The sequence below is a fragment of the Pyrgilauda ruficollis genome, unplaced genomic scaffold (assembly GCF_017590135.1).
Source record: "Pyrgilauda ruficollis isolate IOZ18807 unplaced genomic scaffold, ASM1759013v1 scaffold258, whole genome shotgun sequence".
In the NCBI taxonomy this organism is placed as follows: Eukaryota; Metazoa; Chordata; class Aves; order Passeriformes; family Passeridae; genus Pyrgilauda; species Pyrgilauda ruficollis.
Genome location: NW_024523911.1, coordinates 169,478 through 186,402, shown reverse-complemented (window position 1 = coordinate 186,402; position 16,925 = coordinate 169,478). Strand labels below are relative to the sequence as shown.

Below are 16,925 nucleotides of genomic sequence, written 5' to 3'. Positions count from 1 at the left end.
ACCTGGAGGCAAAAAGGACTTGGAGGCAAAAAAGGAGCTGGGGGCAAAAAGGACCTGGAGGCACAAAGGACCTGGAGCTGCTGCTGGGCTGGTTCCCACCTGGACATGGGGCTGCTCCATGGAATTGCTGAGATTCCCCCAAAAGTGAGGTGGAAAAGCTCCTCCTTCCCTCCCCACAGATGAGCTCTCAGCCCCACGGCTCTGGCTTCGGGGAGAGGATCCCCCCAAGCCCTGCCCTGGTCCCAGGAATCCAGGACACCCCAAACTGCCAACTGGGGAGCAGCCAGGCACGTTTGTTCCCTTTCCACCCCTGATGGAGTGACCCAAACCCCAAATCCGGGTGTGGGGGCCCAGGGATGGGAACAGCCTGCGCCCCAGCACGAACAGAGACCTCCAGCAGCGCTGTTGCTCCCTTTTTTATAGATTTGTGTGTGGATATATAGAAAATAGAGAGAACCCTGCCGCGGTCACCGCCGGCTACCAACAGCTCTGAGCTGGGCAATCCAAACGGCCCAGTCCGGATTGTCCCCTCGCTGTCCCCTCGCTGTCCCCGCCGTGGCAGCGCTAGGGCCTGGCGTGGTGCGGGAAGGCCGGGACGTGCGGGGAGCCGCAGGAGCGCTGCCCGTGCCACGGAGCCGCCGGGAACAGCCGGGGCCGCGGCGAGCTGCCGAAGGACGCGGGCAAGCGGCCGGCGCCGGTGGCCAGCGGGCGGCACAGCTCGGAGGCCACCACCAAAGGGCTGGGGAAGGCCGGGATCACCAAGGGGCTCACGGAGAGCGCCGGGGCCACCGGCACGCCCTGGGTTCTCAGGTGCTCCAGGGGGCTCCCGAAGCCGCCCGGGAAATGCAGCGCGGCTCCCTTGAAAGCGTCCGGCGGCAGCGGCGCGGTGAAAGCCGGAGTGGCCACCACGGCCTTGGGTTTGGCCAGCACTTGGTGGCCACCCGGCGAGCGGCTCCGCCTGTCCCTGCCCTCCTTGGCCAAGGGGGACACGGCGCGTGACTTGGCACTGGGGCCGAAGGGCTCCTCGTCCTCCTCCTCCTCATCATCATCATCTTCCTCCTCCTCCTCGTGGCGGCCGTGGCCGGCCCGGGACGCGGCGGGGCCGAAGGTGGCCCCGGGGGGCACCCAGCAAGCCTGGACAGCGGCGGCCCGGCCCTCCCACGGCCGGCCCTGGCTCCGCAGCTCCGGGGGCTGCTCGGGCTCCTCGGGCCGCGCCGGGAAGGCGGAGGGCGGCTCCAAAAAATCCTTCAGGTTGGAGAAGTATCCCCAGAGCGGGGGACAGCCGCCGGGCTGCGGGCCCTCGCTGCGGTAGGCGTGGAAGTAGCCGGTGAAGACGGCGGGGGCCGCGCTGCCGTCCTGCGGGCAGCCCTGGATGTCTCTGCCCGCCGGGGATGCGCTGTGGGCCGGGCTCGCCACGCTCGGAGCTCTGTCCGGAGCTCCCCACGGCTCCGGGCTCCTCTGCTCAGCCGGCCCGGGCGGCTCGGGGCCGCTGTCGCTCGGTGCCCGGCGGCTCTCGGGGCAGTGGCGCTTGTGGCAGTGCAAGGACTCGGCCTTGCTCACCTGCGCCAGCAGCTTCTTCTTGGCCAGCGGGGACATGATGGGGTGGTTCCCTTTGGAGTAGAAGCTGGAGAAGAGGCGCTTGTAGGTCTCGCTGTGGCTCCTGCAGGGGCTGGGACACCTCCCCGAGGGGCTGGGGGCCGGCATGGCCGGGCTGGAGCGTCCGTCTGTCCCCCGGCCCCGCTCCGCCGCGTCCTCCGCGCCCGCCTCCGGCCGCGCCTTGTCCGGAGCCACCTGCGAGCGGAGGGGTCGGGCTGTGGGTGCCGCACCCCGGCCTGGGGTCTCGGCTCCCACCCCCCGCTCTCATTCCCGGCCCATCCCTCTGCCCTGCCCATCCCCGGGGCTGCTCCCGTCCCCTCCGGAGGGGCCGCGCACCTGCTCGCGGCCCTTCTCCTTCCTGGCCCTCTTGCTCTTGTCGTCCTTGGAGACCTTGTACTGCCGGCGGGGTTTGCTGGGGGGCAGCGGTTTGTCCTCCTCGCCCTTGAGGTGCCGCACGTAGGGAAGGACGAGCCTGCGGAGCGAGCGGGGAGCGCCGTGAGCGCCGCGCCGGGGGAAACTGAGGCACGCGGCGGGACAGCGCCCCGGCCCCGGCCCGGTCCCACCTCTCGTAGTGGCGCCGGGTGCAGGTGGCCGCGCTGGTGCTGCCGGGGCTGCCCCCGAGCTCGTCGTAGACGTTCTTCCAGAGCCGGCGGCCTGTCACCTGCGGCGGGAGGGAGGGAGGGAGGGGTGAGCCCTGGCATCCCGGGGACATCCGGACACCCCGGGGACACCCTGGCACCCAGGGAACGTCCGAGCATCCCAGGGGACACTGGGATGCCCAAGGGACACCCTGGCACCCAGGGGACACTCAGATGCCCAAGGGACACCCTGGCACCCAGGGGACACTGGGATGCCAAAGGGACACCCTGGCACCCAGGGGACATCGGGGCACCCAAGGGGACACCCCAGCACCTGTGGGACACCCTGGTGTCCAGCCCTGATGTCCAGGGGACATCTGGGCATGTAGGGGACACTGGGATGCCCAAGGGACACCCTGGCACCCAGGGGACACTGGGATGCCCAAGGGACACCCTGGCACCCAGGGGACACTGGGATGCCCAAGGGACACCCTGGTGCCCACCCCAGCTCCATGACCACCACTCACCAGCTCGTAGGCTCCCAGCTTTTCCACGGCCTTGTAGATCTTCCAGAGGTTAACTGGGAATAATGAGAGGGGAGATGCTGAGGCTCAGGAGGACACGGGACCGGGGCACGGCCACCCCCTGTCCCTGTCCCCGTCCCGGGTGGGGGGACGTACTCTGCTTGAAGCCGAGGTGCGGGATCCTCTCGATGGGCGTGTGCCGCTCCTTCATGAACTTGTAGAGGCTGACGAGGAAAGCCTCCTCCTCCTCCTTCTCCTTGTCCTCCTCGTCCTTGTCCTTGTCCCCACCTTCTCCCACCGCCTTGTCCCTCTCGGCGCCATCCCCGGCCCCCGGCTCGTCCTGCGGGACACGGGGCTGAGTTTTGGAGGAGCTGCGGCCCCTCCACCCGCACCCCCGTTCCCCGGGAGAGCTCCGGGCTCCTTCCCCGGGGAGCTCCGGGGAATCTCCAGACCCGTTCTCCGGGGAGCCCGGCCCCGTTCCCCGCAGCCCGAGGAGCTCGGGGCCGTTCCCCTCTGCCCCGGACCCGTTCCCCGCAGCCCCGGGGAGCTCCGTGCCCGTTCCCCGCAGCCCCGGCCCCGTTCCCCGGCAGCCCGAGGAGCTCGGGGCCGTTCCCCGGCAGCCCCGGGCCCGCGGCCAAGTTGGTCAAAGCGCTGGATGCGGGCGAGAACACGAGGAGCGGCTTCCAGGAAAACAGACGGGCAGAAATTCCGAAATTCAGCCCCCCCGCGCCGCCGCCGCCGCCTTTCTCAGCTAAAAATGTTCCTCGTTTGTTTGTTCTACATTTTCCGGAGTTATAAAACTTGTTGCTATTTTTGGGCAAAGAAGCTGCTCGGCTCCCAAGTCCGTCCTTTTCTATTTTTTTTCAGTCTTTTATTTTTTTTTTTCCCTTTTTTTTTTTTTTTTTTTGTTCTTTCTATTCATTTAACGGCTTGTGACAGACACCGGATTTAACGGCTGAAAGAGTTCAAAGCTTTTTCTTTTTTCTTTTTTCTTTTCTTTCTTTTTTTTTTTTTTTTTTTTTTTTTTTTTTTTTTTTTTTTTTTTTTTTTTTTTTGTGTGTGTGTGTGAAATAAAAAGCTGCTGGGGGGAGGGAAAAGCTCCAGCGCCACAAAATCCAAACCCCTTTTCTTCACGAGGATAAAAAATAATTACAAAAACGATCCTATTCCTATGGGACCGCTCACTTCTGCCCCCAAAAATGCCATTTTTAGTCCATTCCCTCCCTCGCCCCCCACCCAAAGCTGGAATTTCACATTTCTCTGCCTCATCCTCACTTCCACCGGCGGCCAAAGCGCTGCTCGCGCTTCTCCCTCCCTCCCCAGAATTTTGGGGCGCTCAGCACCCCCAAAACCCCCCGGAGTGCACTCACGGCGGGCTGGGCGGGGCTGGGGGGGTCCCGGGGGTCTCCTTGCGGCTCCTGGTTCTTCTCCATGGGGGGAAATCGCTGCCTGTGGGTTCGGGACGGGACCTGGGAGGGGAAAAAAGGGGGGAGGGTGAGACCCCGAATTTCTGCTGCTCTCCTAAAATGACGCGGCAGTCGCGGGGATTTGGGGGTGCCCGTCGGGCACCGGAACCGCCCGAGGCTGCTCCGTCCGTGCCTCCCCCCCTGCGCCCCCGTTCCGGGCTCGCCGCCCCCGAATCCCCCCCAGGTTTTTGAGGAAAAACCCCGGGAAAAGGGCGAAAAGCGGCGGTGCCAACCTGAGGAAGGAGCGGGGCGGGCAGAGGGGGTCCCGAGGGGGTCCCCAGGTGCTCCCCACGCCCCCCGGTCCCGCCCGAGCCCCTCCGGTGCCCCCGGTCCCGCTCGCGCTCACCGGCCACGCCCGCGCCACGTGACCGAGGGGCGCGCCCGAGGGGCGGGGCCGCCACGCCCCCATCGCTTCTCATTGGCTGGCGACAACACGCCCCTTCTCTTATTGGGTAGTCACTCTGTCTGTCCCCGCCCCCCGCGAAGGGCACGCCGGGAGTTGTAGTCCTGAAGCGGCAGCGTGCGCACGGCTGTGGGTGAGCGCACCTGAGCGCAGGTGTGTGCGGGGGTTCTGTGCGCATGTGGGGGGCACGGAGGCGCCAGGTGTGCGCAGGTGAGCACGGCCAGGTGCCTGCGCCCGTGTGCGGGTCCAGGTGTGCAGCAGGTACAGGTGGCACACACAGGTGTGCAGGTACAGTGTCACACACACCTGTGTGTGCAGGTACAGGTGTCACACACACAGAGGTGCAGGTGTCCCGCACACACCTGTGTGTGCGGGTGCCGCTGTCACACCCCCAGGTGTTTATCAGGTGCCGGTGTCCCTGTCCCCGGTGTCCCCCCCGCGGCCCCGGTTCGGTTCCCGGCACCGCTGACGCGGTTTCCTCCCTTCCCGGCGGCGCTCCGAGCGCAGGAAACCGCCGCGGCTTTTGGGGCAAAACGCGGCCGGTTCGGGGCTGAGCGAGCCCCGCCGGGGCCAACAATCCCCGCAAGCCCCGACCCGCCGGGGCCAACACCCCCGAGCCGCCGGTACCGGGGCTGGGGGCGGCACCGGGCTCTAATTACACCCTTAATGAGCTAACAATCATTACCACAACACTAATTCCGGGCGCTTCGGCGGCGGCGCTTTCCGAACTCATCCCGAATGCCGCCCCGCTCCTCAGCCCCCGGGGCCGCTCCTCCTCCCCGAAGCACCCAAACCCCGCCGGTTTAGGCCCAAACTGGCGGGGCTGGAGCGTCACGGCCCGGAATAGCGCGGGAGCGCTGCCAGGCCGTGACGGCGGCTGAGTAATGGGCTGAAGTCATCCTCCCTTCCCCATCCCGCGCCGCCGGTTTGCCCAAACCCCCCCCCCCGACGTGCCCGGGGGGCTGCGGAGGGGCCGGGGACCCCCGGGAGCGGCCGCGGCTCCGGGACCCCCGCGGGGCTCCCGGTGCGTTCGGCGTTTCGGGGTTCCCGGCCGGTCCCGCTCGGGACGCGGGGGACGCGCGGCTCGGGGCGGGCCCCGGGACCCCCCAGCCCCCCGGGACCCCCGGACTCACCGGCGGAGGCTCGGGCCGGGCTCCGGGGCGGCCGGAGCGGAGCGCGGGTGTCGCGGAGCGGGACCGAGCCCGGGATGAGTCAGCCCCGCTCGGGGAAGTGGCGTGTGCGAGCGGGAGCGGGGCGAGCCGCAGCCATTGACTCTTTCCTTACCGGAACGGACGCGTTTTGGGGCTTCTCCCCCCGCGCCCCGAATGACTGGGCCGGACTTTCCCGGCCCCGAAGCGCCGCTCGCCGCCGCGGAGCCGCCCCGAGGGCGGGGGCACGGCGGGATGCTCCGCGGCCGTGGTCCCGCTCCCTTCCCGGGGGTCCCCAGCGTTCCAGGAATGCTGTCCCTTGTCCCGGGATTGCCAATCCCCGTCCCGCGGCACCGGAGCCGCTCACACGCCGGGGACAGTCGGGGCTCAGCCCCCCGAGAATCCCCACCCCCGCTTCGACTCGTGAGAGAGTCCCGAAAAATGAGAGAAAAAGAAAAAAAATCCCCCGGTGACTCATTTTGGGCCAAAAAACCGAGAAAGCAGCAGCGGGGGGAAGTCGGGAGGGGCACCGGGCTGCTGTCGCCCCTCCCGGGGGTGAAGGAGCCCCCGAACCCCCCCTTCCCCGCCCTCCCGCGATAAATGCGGGATTTAGCGAGAATGGGTGAAAAAAACCAGCAAAAAGCCCCGCTCGGGGTTTTATTCCCGGTTTTTGTCCGAGCTGGGATGTCCGAAGGTGAGGGAAGCGGGGCCCCTGCCTCAGTTTCCCCTCCCGGTCCAGCCTTCCCAGCTCCATCGGCGCTGGGATGGAAGGGATTTCGGGAGTAAATAAAGGGATTTTAGGAACAGCTCGGGTTTCAAGAATAAACGGCATTTTTAGGAACAGATCGGATTTCAGGAATAAACGGGATTTTAGGAACAGCTCGGGTTTCAGGAATAAAGGGATTTTAGGAAGAGCTCGCGTTCCAGGGTCCCGGGGCCAGCTGAGCACCCCTGGGTGAGGCCGCTGGTGGGAACCGTCCCGACCCCGCAGCTCCGAGGGTGAAAAATCCCAAAATCCTTCCAAGATTTCCTGAGGAGGTGCCCGGAGAGGAGCCCCGAGCGGCGCCACGGGAGCTGCTGCAGGTGGGAGCCCCCAGAGCCCCCTCCCCATTACCGGGACCCCTCCCCATTACCGGGACCAGTCCCTGGTGCTGCCCCCTCACCCGTTCGTGGCCGGGTCCGGGACTCGGCGCCGCACCGAGGAGGAGGAGGAGGGTGAAGAGGAAGGTCCGGTGCCTTCGATCCGGGGGCTGCGGGATCGCTCCAGCCCTGCCCGAAGCTCCCGGAGCCTCAGCTCTGCCCTCGCATCCCGCCCAGCCCGGGCGGGAGCACCGCCAGTCCTCCGGGAATATCAACCCCTGGAACACCAACCCTTGGAACAACAACTCCTGGAGCGGCAGCTCCTAGAATATCAATGCCTGGAGCATCAATTCCTGGAAAATCATCCCCCGGAGCAGCAGCAGCCTCTGGCATTCCCATCCCCCGGAGCAGCAGCCCCGGGAGCGGCTCGGCATTCCCGGAGCAGAGGAGCGGGAGGTCCCGGCGGAATTCCCGAGCCCCGGGAGGCAGCGCCGGCCGCTCCTTGGAGCGGAGAAATCCCGGGAAGAGCGAGGGAGAGGCGCGGGCAGAGCCCGGCGGGTCGGGAACTGCGGCTCTGGGTGTTGCCCCAGCCCCAGGAAAAGCAGGGGTCTCAGGAGGAAGAGACCCCCCCACTATGGGAATCCTTATCCCAGGAAAGGCAGGAGAGGAGGAGACCCCTCCCCTGGGGACCCCCAGCTCCCCCTGGAGCTGCGGGAAGAGCCCAAAGAGGAAAATCCAGGAGGAAAATCCAGGTTCTGACACGGCCCCAAATCCCACTGAGCAGGCACCAGCCCGGGAAGGACCCAGGATCCCCATCCCAGAGCTGATCCCACCCCAGAATTTGGCTCCTGGGTCCCGTTCCCAGCTGCTGCTCCAGGCTGTGATCCCTGCATTCCCATTTTTTAGGGATCTGTCCTCATTTGCTGCCCACACCCCACTCCAGGGTTATTCCTTCCAGGCCCCTCTCCAAAGTGTGCAAAATTTATTAACCTTAGAAACAGTAAAAAAAGGGAACGGGGGCCAGGAGTAACAGTCAGTCCAAAAACTGGGAATTACAGACTGGGAAGGACACAGGGAGGGAATTCTGGGACAGAGAGAGGGAATTTTGGGATAGACAGAGGGAATTTTGGAACACAGAGAGAGGAATTTTTGAGACAGACAACTTTGGGACACAGGAAATTTTGGGACATAGAGCAGCCCGGGTTCACAGTCAAGTGCAGAATTCCCAATTCCAGGGAAAAGCTGCTGGATCTGTCCAGCCAGGACATCCCTAAATCCCATCCTTCCCAGGGATTTGGGATTTTGGGAATTCTCAGCATTCCCTGCTGGATCTGGAGTGGCTCCAGGGTCAGTTCCCTGCTGTCACCCGGATATCTGACAGGTCCTCGGTGCTCTCCAGCCTCAGATTCTGGGAATGGGAAGGAAAAGCTTTGGAATGAAATCCCCTGGGAATGGGGACAGAGCAGGAATTTCCTCACGGGAAGGAGCCCCCAGGGGGGGTTTGGAGTCTCCATCCCTGCAGGAATTCCAAGGAACTCCTGGATGAGGAAGGAATCCAGGTGGGGATTTGGAACGTTGTGACCTTGGAGAGCTTTTCCAGCCTCAGGAATTCTGGGATTTTGGGATTCTGTTCCCTTATCCAGATTCCCAAGTCTGGAATGCTTGGGACGGCTCTGAGGGACAAACCCTGCACAAGCTGGGAATGTTTCCATTCCCTGGAAAAACTGGGAATGAGCTGCATTCCATGGAAAAACTGGGATGGATGGGACGAGCTGCATTCCATGGAATAACCGGGATTGAGATTCCATGGGATTCCCGGGATTGTTGGGAACGAGCTGCATTCCATGGAAAAACCAGGACGGATTTGCAACAAGAGCTGCATTCCCTGGAATTCCCGGGATAGGTGGGATGAGCTGCATTCCCTGGAATTCCCGGGATAGGTGGGAATGGCTCCCTGCTCTCACCTTCTCGTTGGCCAGGTGCAGGAGGCACACGAAGGCCAAGGGCACCGACAGGTTGGTGGCCATGGTAGGAGGGAGCCTGTGGAAAAGCGGGATCGGGATCAGAGCCCGGGAATGCCGGAGCAGCCAGGAGTGCCCAGGAGCAGGGACTGGGCACAGCTCTGCCTTCCCTGGCAACACCCACAGGGGTTTGCCCTGTCCCAGTCCCATCCCAACATCCAGAGGAATTTTCCCATTCCCATTCGGGATTTTCCCTGCCCTATTCCCATGAGGGATTGTCCCATTCCCATGAGGGATTTTCCTTGTCCCCTTCCCATTCAGATTTTCCCTGCCCCATTCCAATTCCCATGAAGGATTTTCCCTGTCCCATTCCCATTCCCACGCCAACACCTGGAGAGATTTTCCCATTCCCATTCAGGATTTTCCCATTCCCATTTGGGATTTTCCCATTCCCATTATTCCCATTCCCAACCTGCGCAGCAGATCCTTGGTGAGGTCACTCAGGATTTTCTCTCTGGCCACTTCTGCATCCGTCCCTTCCCCGGCCTCCTCCCCCTGCTTGGGAAAATCCAGGAATGCAGAGCCCCGAAATTCCAAGGAAAACCCCTGGGAGCCTCGGCCCATCCTGGCCAATGGGAAACTTGGGGCTGATCCCATGGGATTGGGTTTATCCCCATGGGATTGGGGTTTATCCCCTGGGATTGGGGCTGATCCCTGGAGCTGGGCAGGAACCCCTGCAGAATTCCCAGCAGGAATTTCCCTTCCCGACCTCTCCTTGCTCCGTCAGCAGCTCCCACATGTTCCTCTTCAGCCTCCTCATGTCCATCCTCTTGGCCGTCCTGGCGTACTGGATGGGGATCTTATGGATCTGAGGGAGGAATCCAGGATTGACCGGGATCATCACCGGGATCATCACCGGGATCACAGCCATCGGCATTCCCGATTTTCCGTGGGAATAACAGCGAGTGCAGCCTCACTGCCAATCCCAGTGTTTAGTCTGGGAATTGTTCTTCTGGGAATGTCAGTCCTGGCAATCCCTGGAATCACAGGGGTCTCCTGGGATTTTTAACCCTGGAGGTGCTGAGAGGTTTTTGCTCCAGCCCAGCCCAGGGAAGAATTCCCAGTTCTAATGAGGAATTCCCAGTGCCAGGGAGGAATCTCCAGCCCAGTGCTCCCAGTCCCTCCCGTCATTCCCAGTCCCCATTCCCAGTGCTCCCAGTGACCTTGTGGGGCTCGGCGATCAGCTCCAGCTCCCCGCAGTCCGGGCCGCTCCCGCCGTTGATCCTGGAGAACTCCGGAGCCTCGGGATGAGCCGGGAGCGGGAACGGCCCCGCCTGGCCCGGGAATTCTGCGGGATCGGGATCGTCATCGCTGTCAGGGACCTGCCAGGGACACGGGGGGACAGCAGAGTCACCTGGGAGGAGCCAGAGGCAGAAGGAGGGTGGGAATTCCTGCCTGGCTTCCCCATGGGATTGGGGTTCATCCCCATGGAATTTGGGCTCATCCCATGGAATTGAGGCAAGGCTAAAGCCAAGGCAGCTGCAGGGAGCACAAATCCCAAAGTTTTCCCAGCCCTGGGAATGTCCAGGCCAGGCTGGACGCCAGCAGAGCCCTGCAGCTCCGATTGCTCCCCTCAGGAATTCTCCGGCCATGGATTTTAGCCCAGCAGGAATTCCCCAGTCCCAGGCTGTACCTGCAGGGCAGGGCAGAAGTTGGAGGTGTCGTTGGGGTTGTTGTAGTCGTAATCCTCAATTCCAGCCTCGCTGTCCAAGGCTCCCACTGGATCCGGGCTCGGGCTGAGCTGGGGGAAAACATTCCAAAATATTCCTGGGAAAAGGCTGGGCCTTGGCCCTTCATTCCCGTTTTTGCCATTCCAGGAGGGTTTGTGGTGAGAGCAGCCCTGGGGAACGTCCAGAACATTCCCAGGGTTTGGTGAGGAGAGGTTTGGTGCTGGGAATGATTCCCTGGGATGATTCCCTGGAATTCTTTTGGGAATTCTCACCTTGAGCAGGGGTTTGAGGAAGAGCTGCCTCAGGGTCTGGGGGTCGTAGTTGAAGTCTGCAGGGAGCGTGGTGCTCCGGCTGTTCTGGTTTTCCAGGATGGATTTGGCCAAAGTTATGGATGCCTGGGAATGGGATTGGACAGCTCCATGGAAAAACAGGAAGCTCCACCAGTTTTCCATGGAAAACAAGGAGTGATTTGTCTGGGAAGGGGCAGGGTGGGAGGTGCCCCCCAGGACACGCAGCTGGAGCTGCCCAAATCCCGGGAATTCCAGGCTGCTGTGAGGAAAGGGCACCTTGGTCTTCTGGAAATGGGCCTGGAAGTCGATGTCCTCCTGGAAATCCAGCTCAAAAACCTTCCTGGGAATCCTCTGCCGGGAATCCTTCTCTGGGCCTGGGGCTGCTGAGGGACAGCAGGGAAAGGGGGAAAGGGAAAGCTTGGAATTCCAGAATTGAGCCCTTCCCAGCCTGGAATTCCAGGACTGAGCCCTCCCCAGCCTGGAATTCCAGGATTCCAGCCCAGAATTGCAGGATTCCCTGCCCTGGGCACTCACGGGGCTGGCGGGGCCGGAAGCGCCAGTGCTCGGGGCCGGCCCACATGGAGAGCACACGGGGGCTGAAGTAGGAATATTCCCCGGGATTCAGGGACACGTGCAGGCTCAGCGTGCCAATGTCCCCCTCTCCCAGGGGGGCTCCAGTGCTCCTGGAAAAAGAATGGCAGCTGCTCAGAATTCCATCAGCATTCCTGAGGGATTTGTTATCCCTGCTCAGAATTCCCTCAGCATTCTCAGGATTTGTTATCCCTTTTCAGAATTCCCTTGGCATTCCCAGGATTTCCTCCCAGGTACTGGGAATTCCCCTGGAATCCAGCCCAGCCCCCATCCCTGGATCCCAGCCCCACCTCTTGCTGTGGCCCAGGGAGTCTCTTTTGGGCTGGAATTCCTGGATCCCATCCCCAGCTGGGGATTCGGGCTGGGAGGGGGCCCAGCCCTCGCCCTCCTCGCTGTCGGGATCCAGGTTGGGATCGAAGGCCTGCTCGCTCTTCCGGAACTTCTCCAGGAGCGCCGACACCGACTGCAACACAGGAGTTCCCAGCCTGGGTCAGGAATCCTGCCTGCATCAGGAATTCCCAGCCTGGATCAGGGATCTGACTCAGGAATTCCCACTCTGGTTCAGGGATTCCCACCCACCTCGTCGTGGGACTCCTCATCCCACTTGGTGAACTGGAATCCGGCCAGGGAGGAGCAGATCCGGCGTTTTTCCAGGCACGGGGCCAGCAGGGCTGCGGAGAGGTGGGATACAGGTGAATTCCTGAGATCCCGGCAGGAACTCCCACCTGGATCGGGAATCCCCAGCCTGGATCAGGAATTCCTAAGCTGCCTCAGGAATCCCTGATCTGCCTCTGGACCTAAAACCTCCAAAATTCCTGCACAAGATCCCAAATTCAGAAATTCCCACCTGGCTCTGGAATCTCTAATCTGGCTCAGGAATTCCTACCTGGCTCTGGAATTCCCATCTGCCTCAGGACCCCAAACCTCCCACATTCCCAGTTTTCCAGCAGCCTGGAAATTCCCAGTTTTCCAGATCCCAGCGATGCAAGCAGCGAGCAAACACACGGGAAAAGGAGCTGGATTTGGGCAGGAAAAGCAGGGAAAAGGCTGGGAAAGGCTGGGATTCACCTTTTAGAGCCGGCACGGTGAGGGGATGGGAGCTGGGCAGGGCCAGGCTCTCCGAGGAGGGCAGAGGGACAATTTCAGAGTGGAAAAGGAGCCGGCTCTGGAAGCCCTGGGAGCGCAGCCCCGTCAGGAAAATGCCGGCAGAGCTGCACTCGTCGAAGGAGGCGGCTGCTCTCTGGAACATGGGATCCACCTGGGAATGAACAGGGGAATTAGGGAGTGGGGATGGGAACCCAGGAATGGAGGGGGGAATTAGGAATGCGGATGGGAGTCAGGGAATGGATGGGGGAATTGGGGAATAGGGATGGGAACCCAGGAATGGAGGGGGAAATTAGGAATGGGGGTCAGGGAATGGACAGGGGAATTAGGGAATGGGGATGGGAATAGGAACCTAGGAATGGAGGGGGGAATTAGGAATGGGGATGGGAGTCAGGGAATGGACGGGGGAATTGGGGAATAGGGATGGGGGAGTGGAGAAAGGAATTGGGGAATGGGGATGGGGGAGTGGAGAGGGGAACTGGGGAACAGGAATCTGGGAATGGGAGTTAGGGAACGGAGAGGGGAATCAGGGAATGGAGGTGGAAATCAGGAAGGGAAAAGCAGGACAGGGGGCAGGGAGGATGAGGAGGACGAGGAGCAGCCCAGCCCCACCTCGGCCCTGCGGCTGCCCTCGGGCATGTTGATGTTGCTCAGGTTCTGCTCGATGGTTTTGAAGCTTTGCTTCTTCTTTGGCTGAGCCTTCCTGGCAGCCTCGGGGGCTGGGCTGGAGTCTGGAATGGGAAAAGGGATAAATTCCACCTCAGGAGGGCTGGGATACCCCAAAGGAGGGAGAAAACCTGGAATTTGTGCAGCAAACTACAGCAGGCATTGAAATTCCTCAGGATCTGCTGGCATGAGCAATGTTCCGCTGGCTTTTTATGGATTCTGTTTGGCAAAAAACTGCCCCTATCTGATCCCAAAGTGCCCCTGTTTGGCCCCAAACTGAAATCTAAAATCACTGAGTGACAGATCCAGCTCCTCCTCCCACCCCTCCCTGTGCCAGCATTCCAGGAAAACCAATCTGGGACCTCCCAGCCCTTGGAAAACCCGATTAATTGCAAACCTCTTCAGAACTCCCAAAGAGCGCCGAGGCTCCCCCCGATCCCATCTGCGAAACGATGGAACCCCAGGGATTTTTGGGAGGAAAAGAGGGAATTCCCACCTTCCTGGGAGCTGTCTGGGTCCCGGGCAGGGGCCGGCTCCTTGCCCAGGTGGCCCAGCACCCTGAAGGCGTCGGCGTGCACGGAATCCACGCGCACGGCGTAGATCTTGGCGCTGGCGTCCAGAGTCCCGGCCGCCACCTGCGGGGAACAGGGAGCTGCCAGCGGGACAGGGCAGCCCCCACCCGGGCATCCCAGAGCCACCCCCCGCTGCTCTGCCCCCCAAAACACCGGCATGAAGGAATAACATCACAGGGAAAGCTGTGGACTCCCCACAGGGCCTTCTCCCCACAGCTCGGGGTTGTTTTTTTTGGGATCGCAGCTAAAAATCCTTTAGGAATTGTTTAGAAATGCCAGTTTTGTGCAGTGGTTTTGGTTTGCTAATTGGGGATTTTTTTGGTTAATGTATTAATTAGTGTGGTGGGTTTAGTGTTGGCTAATGACTCATAACACATACAATGTAGTAATTATTATTTAATATTATATTATACTACATTATATATATTATATATATTAATTATATATAATTTATATAATACCAAATATAAATATATTTATCAAATATATTATATTTATCTATTTGTATATTTATATATTTGTATTTTGATATATAAATATATAAATAATAATATATATTATATTATATATATACACTATATATAATATATAATATAATAGATATAGTATATAATATATATTATATTATATATACACTATATATAATATATATTATATATTAATTATATATTAACATTCATATACATTAATATATATTAATATACATTGATATACATTACAAAATATGTATATAGAAGATATATTAATATATTAACATATATTAATATAATATATAACTTATGTATTTATTAGAATGTGTTTATTTTTTCGTTGTGAGATAGAATCAGGAGAGGTAAAGAAGGCTTAAAACTTTAAAAGGGTGTAAAGAAAAATGTATTAGTAATTACACCCAATTTATTAAAAAAATAGATTTGTAGAAAATTCTCAAAGACAGAAAGCTCACATAGTGTGCATCTGTATGCAAACCTTGAGATAAGAAATGCTGACTCAGAAATGCCATGGAATGGGACAGGTGTTGTTGAGAGAGAAATAGAAATAAGTTTCAAAGGATGGCCTTGTAAATAAGACTGGATACTTTGGAGAAACAGAACATTGTAGTAAGACCCATAAAGGGTAATTTTAAATGACTGGCATCTACAGCATGGTGTGGCTAAAACTGATAGGCCAAGAAATGCATATAATGCAATGTAATGTAATAGAAATTAATTATAATGTATTGTAATTAGGAAATAGTTAGCTTCTGATTGTGAGGGCGTGAATTACAACATCTGTATTGTCTCACCCTCCAAATGAGACTGAAAACGGAGTAGAAGTTTTTAAAACACCTCTCAGTTGCCCCATCTCTGGGTCAGAAAAGGAAATAATCCAACAGAAACGAAGCAGCAGCAGCAGCAGGGACCCCTCTGACCTGGAAGTTGGTGAGCTCTGAGTTCTTCTGCTTCAGGATGTCGGTCATGTAATCGATCAGGTGCAGCCCAAAGGCGTTCTTGGTGGTGATTTTCTGCAAGAAAGCACAGCTGGGACCCTTCCCCTGGCCAGGGACACCCTGGGGACCGAGGGGACAGCCTGGACACGGGAGTGGCCGCGGCTTCCCCTTGGAAGAGGCGTGAGAGATGGGCAGAGAATTGTCAGAGATTTTAAACCCAAACGCGGCTGCCCCGACTCACGTTCTCGTTGGAGAGCTTGATGCAGGTGCTGTAGTGCTCCGAGATCTGCGCGTTGGTCCACTGCGGCAGCGGCGGCTGCCAGCTCTCGGTCCTGCGGGACACAGCGGGGTCGGTGCCCGGGGGTCCCCTCAGCCGGGACACAGCGGGATCAGTGCCCGGGGGTCCCCTCAGCCGGGACACAGCGGGGTCGGTGCCCGGGGGTCTCCTCAGCCGGGCCCAGCGGGATCAGTGCCCGGGGGTCTCCTCAGCCCGGACACAGCGGGATCAGTGCCTGGGGGTTCCCTCAGCCCGGATACAGCGGGGTCGGTGCCCGGGGGTCTCCTCAGCCCGAGCCCCGCGCACCGGCCCTACCTGAGCGATGGGGAGCCGAGACCCTGCAGCGACGAGTCCACAACCCTGGAGCGGCGGCGCTGGCGCCTCTCGTGCTCATCGTCGTTGCCGGGGCACTCAGCGAGCACGGGGGTGCCGGTGCTGCCGAGAGCCCGCGGGGTCGGGGAGAGGAAGGCGGTGGCGGCGGTGGCGGCAGCGCGGGGACTGCGGGCGGCCATGGCTACGGCTCCGCGCCGCGCTCAGGGCGCCCCTTCCGCCCCTGCCAGCCAATCAGCGCGCGGGGTACCCGCCTGACAGCCAATCAGCGCGCGGCGCTCCCGCCCCCGAGGCGGGTTTGAACGGCGGCGCGAGCTCAGTAACGGTCGTGAGGGCGAAGGGGGCGGGGCTGCGCTCTGAGGGAGCCGTGAGGGGCCCGGGAAGGGAAGGGGCGGCCTCGCTATTTCCCCCTTTTCCCCCCCAGTTCTGGGGCCGGAGCGGGGTCAGCAGCCTCCGGTACTGCCCTGGAACCCCCCCGGTAGGAGGAGGAGCCGCCAGAGCAGTGCCGCTTATCCCGGAATCGCTGAGGTTGGAATCTTTGGGATCACCGAGTCCAAGCTGGGCCCGATCCCCACCTTGTCACTGAGTGTAACGTCCAGGCCTTCCCCTCCAGGTGGGTCCCGATATTCTTTTTGCCCTTCCAGGTGTGTTCCCACATTCCCCGTGACTCTCCAGGTGTATTCCCACATTCTCCATCATTCTCCAGGTGTAATGCCCATATTCCCTGTGATTCCAGGTGTGTTCCCACATTCCCCATGACTCTCCAGGTGTGTTCCCATATTCTCCATCATTCTCCAGGTGTAATGCCCATATTCCCTGTGATTCCAGGTGTGTTCCCACATTCCCTGTCACTCTCCAGGTGTGTTCCCCATTCCCCGTGACCCTCACCTGGCTCCAGGTCCCACATCCCTGGGAAGCACTCCTGGGAGAGCCCCGAGCTCTGTGCCTGAGGCAAAGCTCCACCAAGAGGGAAGGAAATCCATGGCTTTTCCTCCTGGAGCATCCCTGGTGCTCTGGGAGCTTTAGGAAAAAATTGGGATGGCCTGGATGTGCCAGATCCGTCCCCAAAGCTCGGGAATCCCATTGCGTTCCAAAGTGAGGGAAGAGGGGTTTGACTCCACCAGAAGCAGGAGCTTTTCTGGCATTCCCAGCCGGAATTTAGGATTTAGGGACGCTGCCGCTG

The 16,925-nt window shown here is 60.1% G+C and overlaps 2 protein-coding genes across 4 annotated transcripts; both read right to left on the bottom strand.

Moving 5' to 3' along the window:
• Nucleotides 1-401: 401 nt before the first annotated feature.
• ARID5A (AT-rich interaction domain 5A) lies at nt 402-5,874 on the bottom strand. 2 transcript variants are annotated; one of them, XM_041471143.1, is made up of 7 exons: nt 5,701-5,874; nt 4,069-4,167; nt 2,855-3,038; nt 2,702-2,754; nt 2,160-2,257; nt 1,933-2,068; nt 402-1,791 (listed from the first exon to the last, which is right to left on the bottom strand). In XM_041471143.1, the coding sequence occupies exons 2-7, from the start codon at nt 4,129-4,131 to the stop codon at nt 565-567; spliced, it is 1,761 nt and encodes a 586-aa protein (XP_041327077.1). In that variant the 5' UTR covers nt 4,132-4,167; nt 5,701-5,874; the 3' UTR covers nt 402-564. The 2 variants fall into 2 exon arrangements, with proteins under 2 accessions (XP_041327077.1, XP_041327076.1); XM_041471142.1 differs by lacking the exon at nt 5,701-5,874 and adding an exon at nt 4,398-4,601.
• Nucleotides 5,875-7,805: 1,931 nt separating this feature from the next.
• Nucleotides 7,806-15,900, bottom strand: NCAPH (non-SMC condensin I complex subunit H). 2 transcript variants are annotated; one of them, XM_041471177.1, is made up of 17 exons: nt 15,728-15,900; nt 15,377-15,467; nt 15,118-15,210; nt 13,634-13,772; nt 13,084-13,202; nt 12,436-12,625; nt 11,947-12,038; nt 11,658-11,830; nt 11,311-11,459; nt 11,053-11,159; nt 10,759-10,881; nt 10,450-10,557; nt 9,980-10,138; nt 9,526-9,624; nt 9,229-9,311; nt 8,760-8,835; nt 7,806-8,203 (listed from the first exon to the last, which is right to left on the bottom strand). In XM_041471177.1, exons 3-17 carry the CDS (start codon nt 15,163-15,165, stop codon nt 8,144-8,146), a joined length of 1,725 nt encoding a protein of 574 aa, XP_041327111.1. In that variant the 5' UTR covers nt 15,166-15,210; nt 15,377-15,467; nt 15,728-15,900; the 3' UTR covers nt 7,806-8,143. The 2 variants fall into 2 exon arrangements, with proteins under 2 accessions (XP_041327111.1, XP_041327110.1); XM_041471176.1 differs by lacking the exons at nt 15,118-15,210; nt 15,377-15,467; nt 15,728-15,900 and having other exon boundaries at nt 13,634-13,922.
• Nucleotides 15,901-16,925: the final 1,025 nt, after the last annotated feature.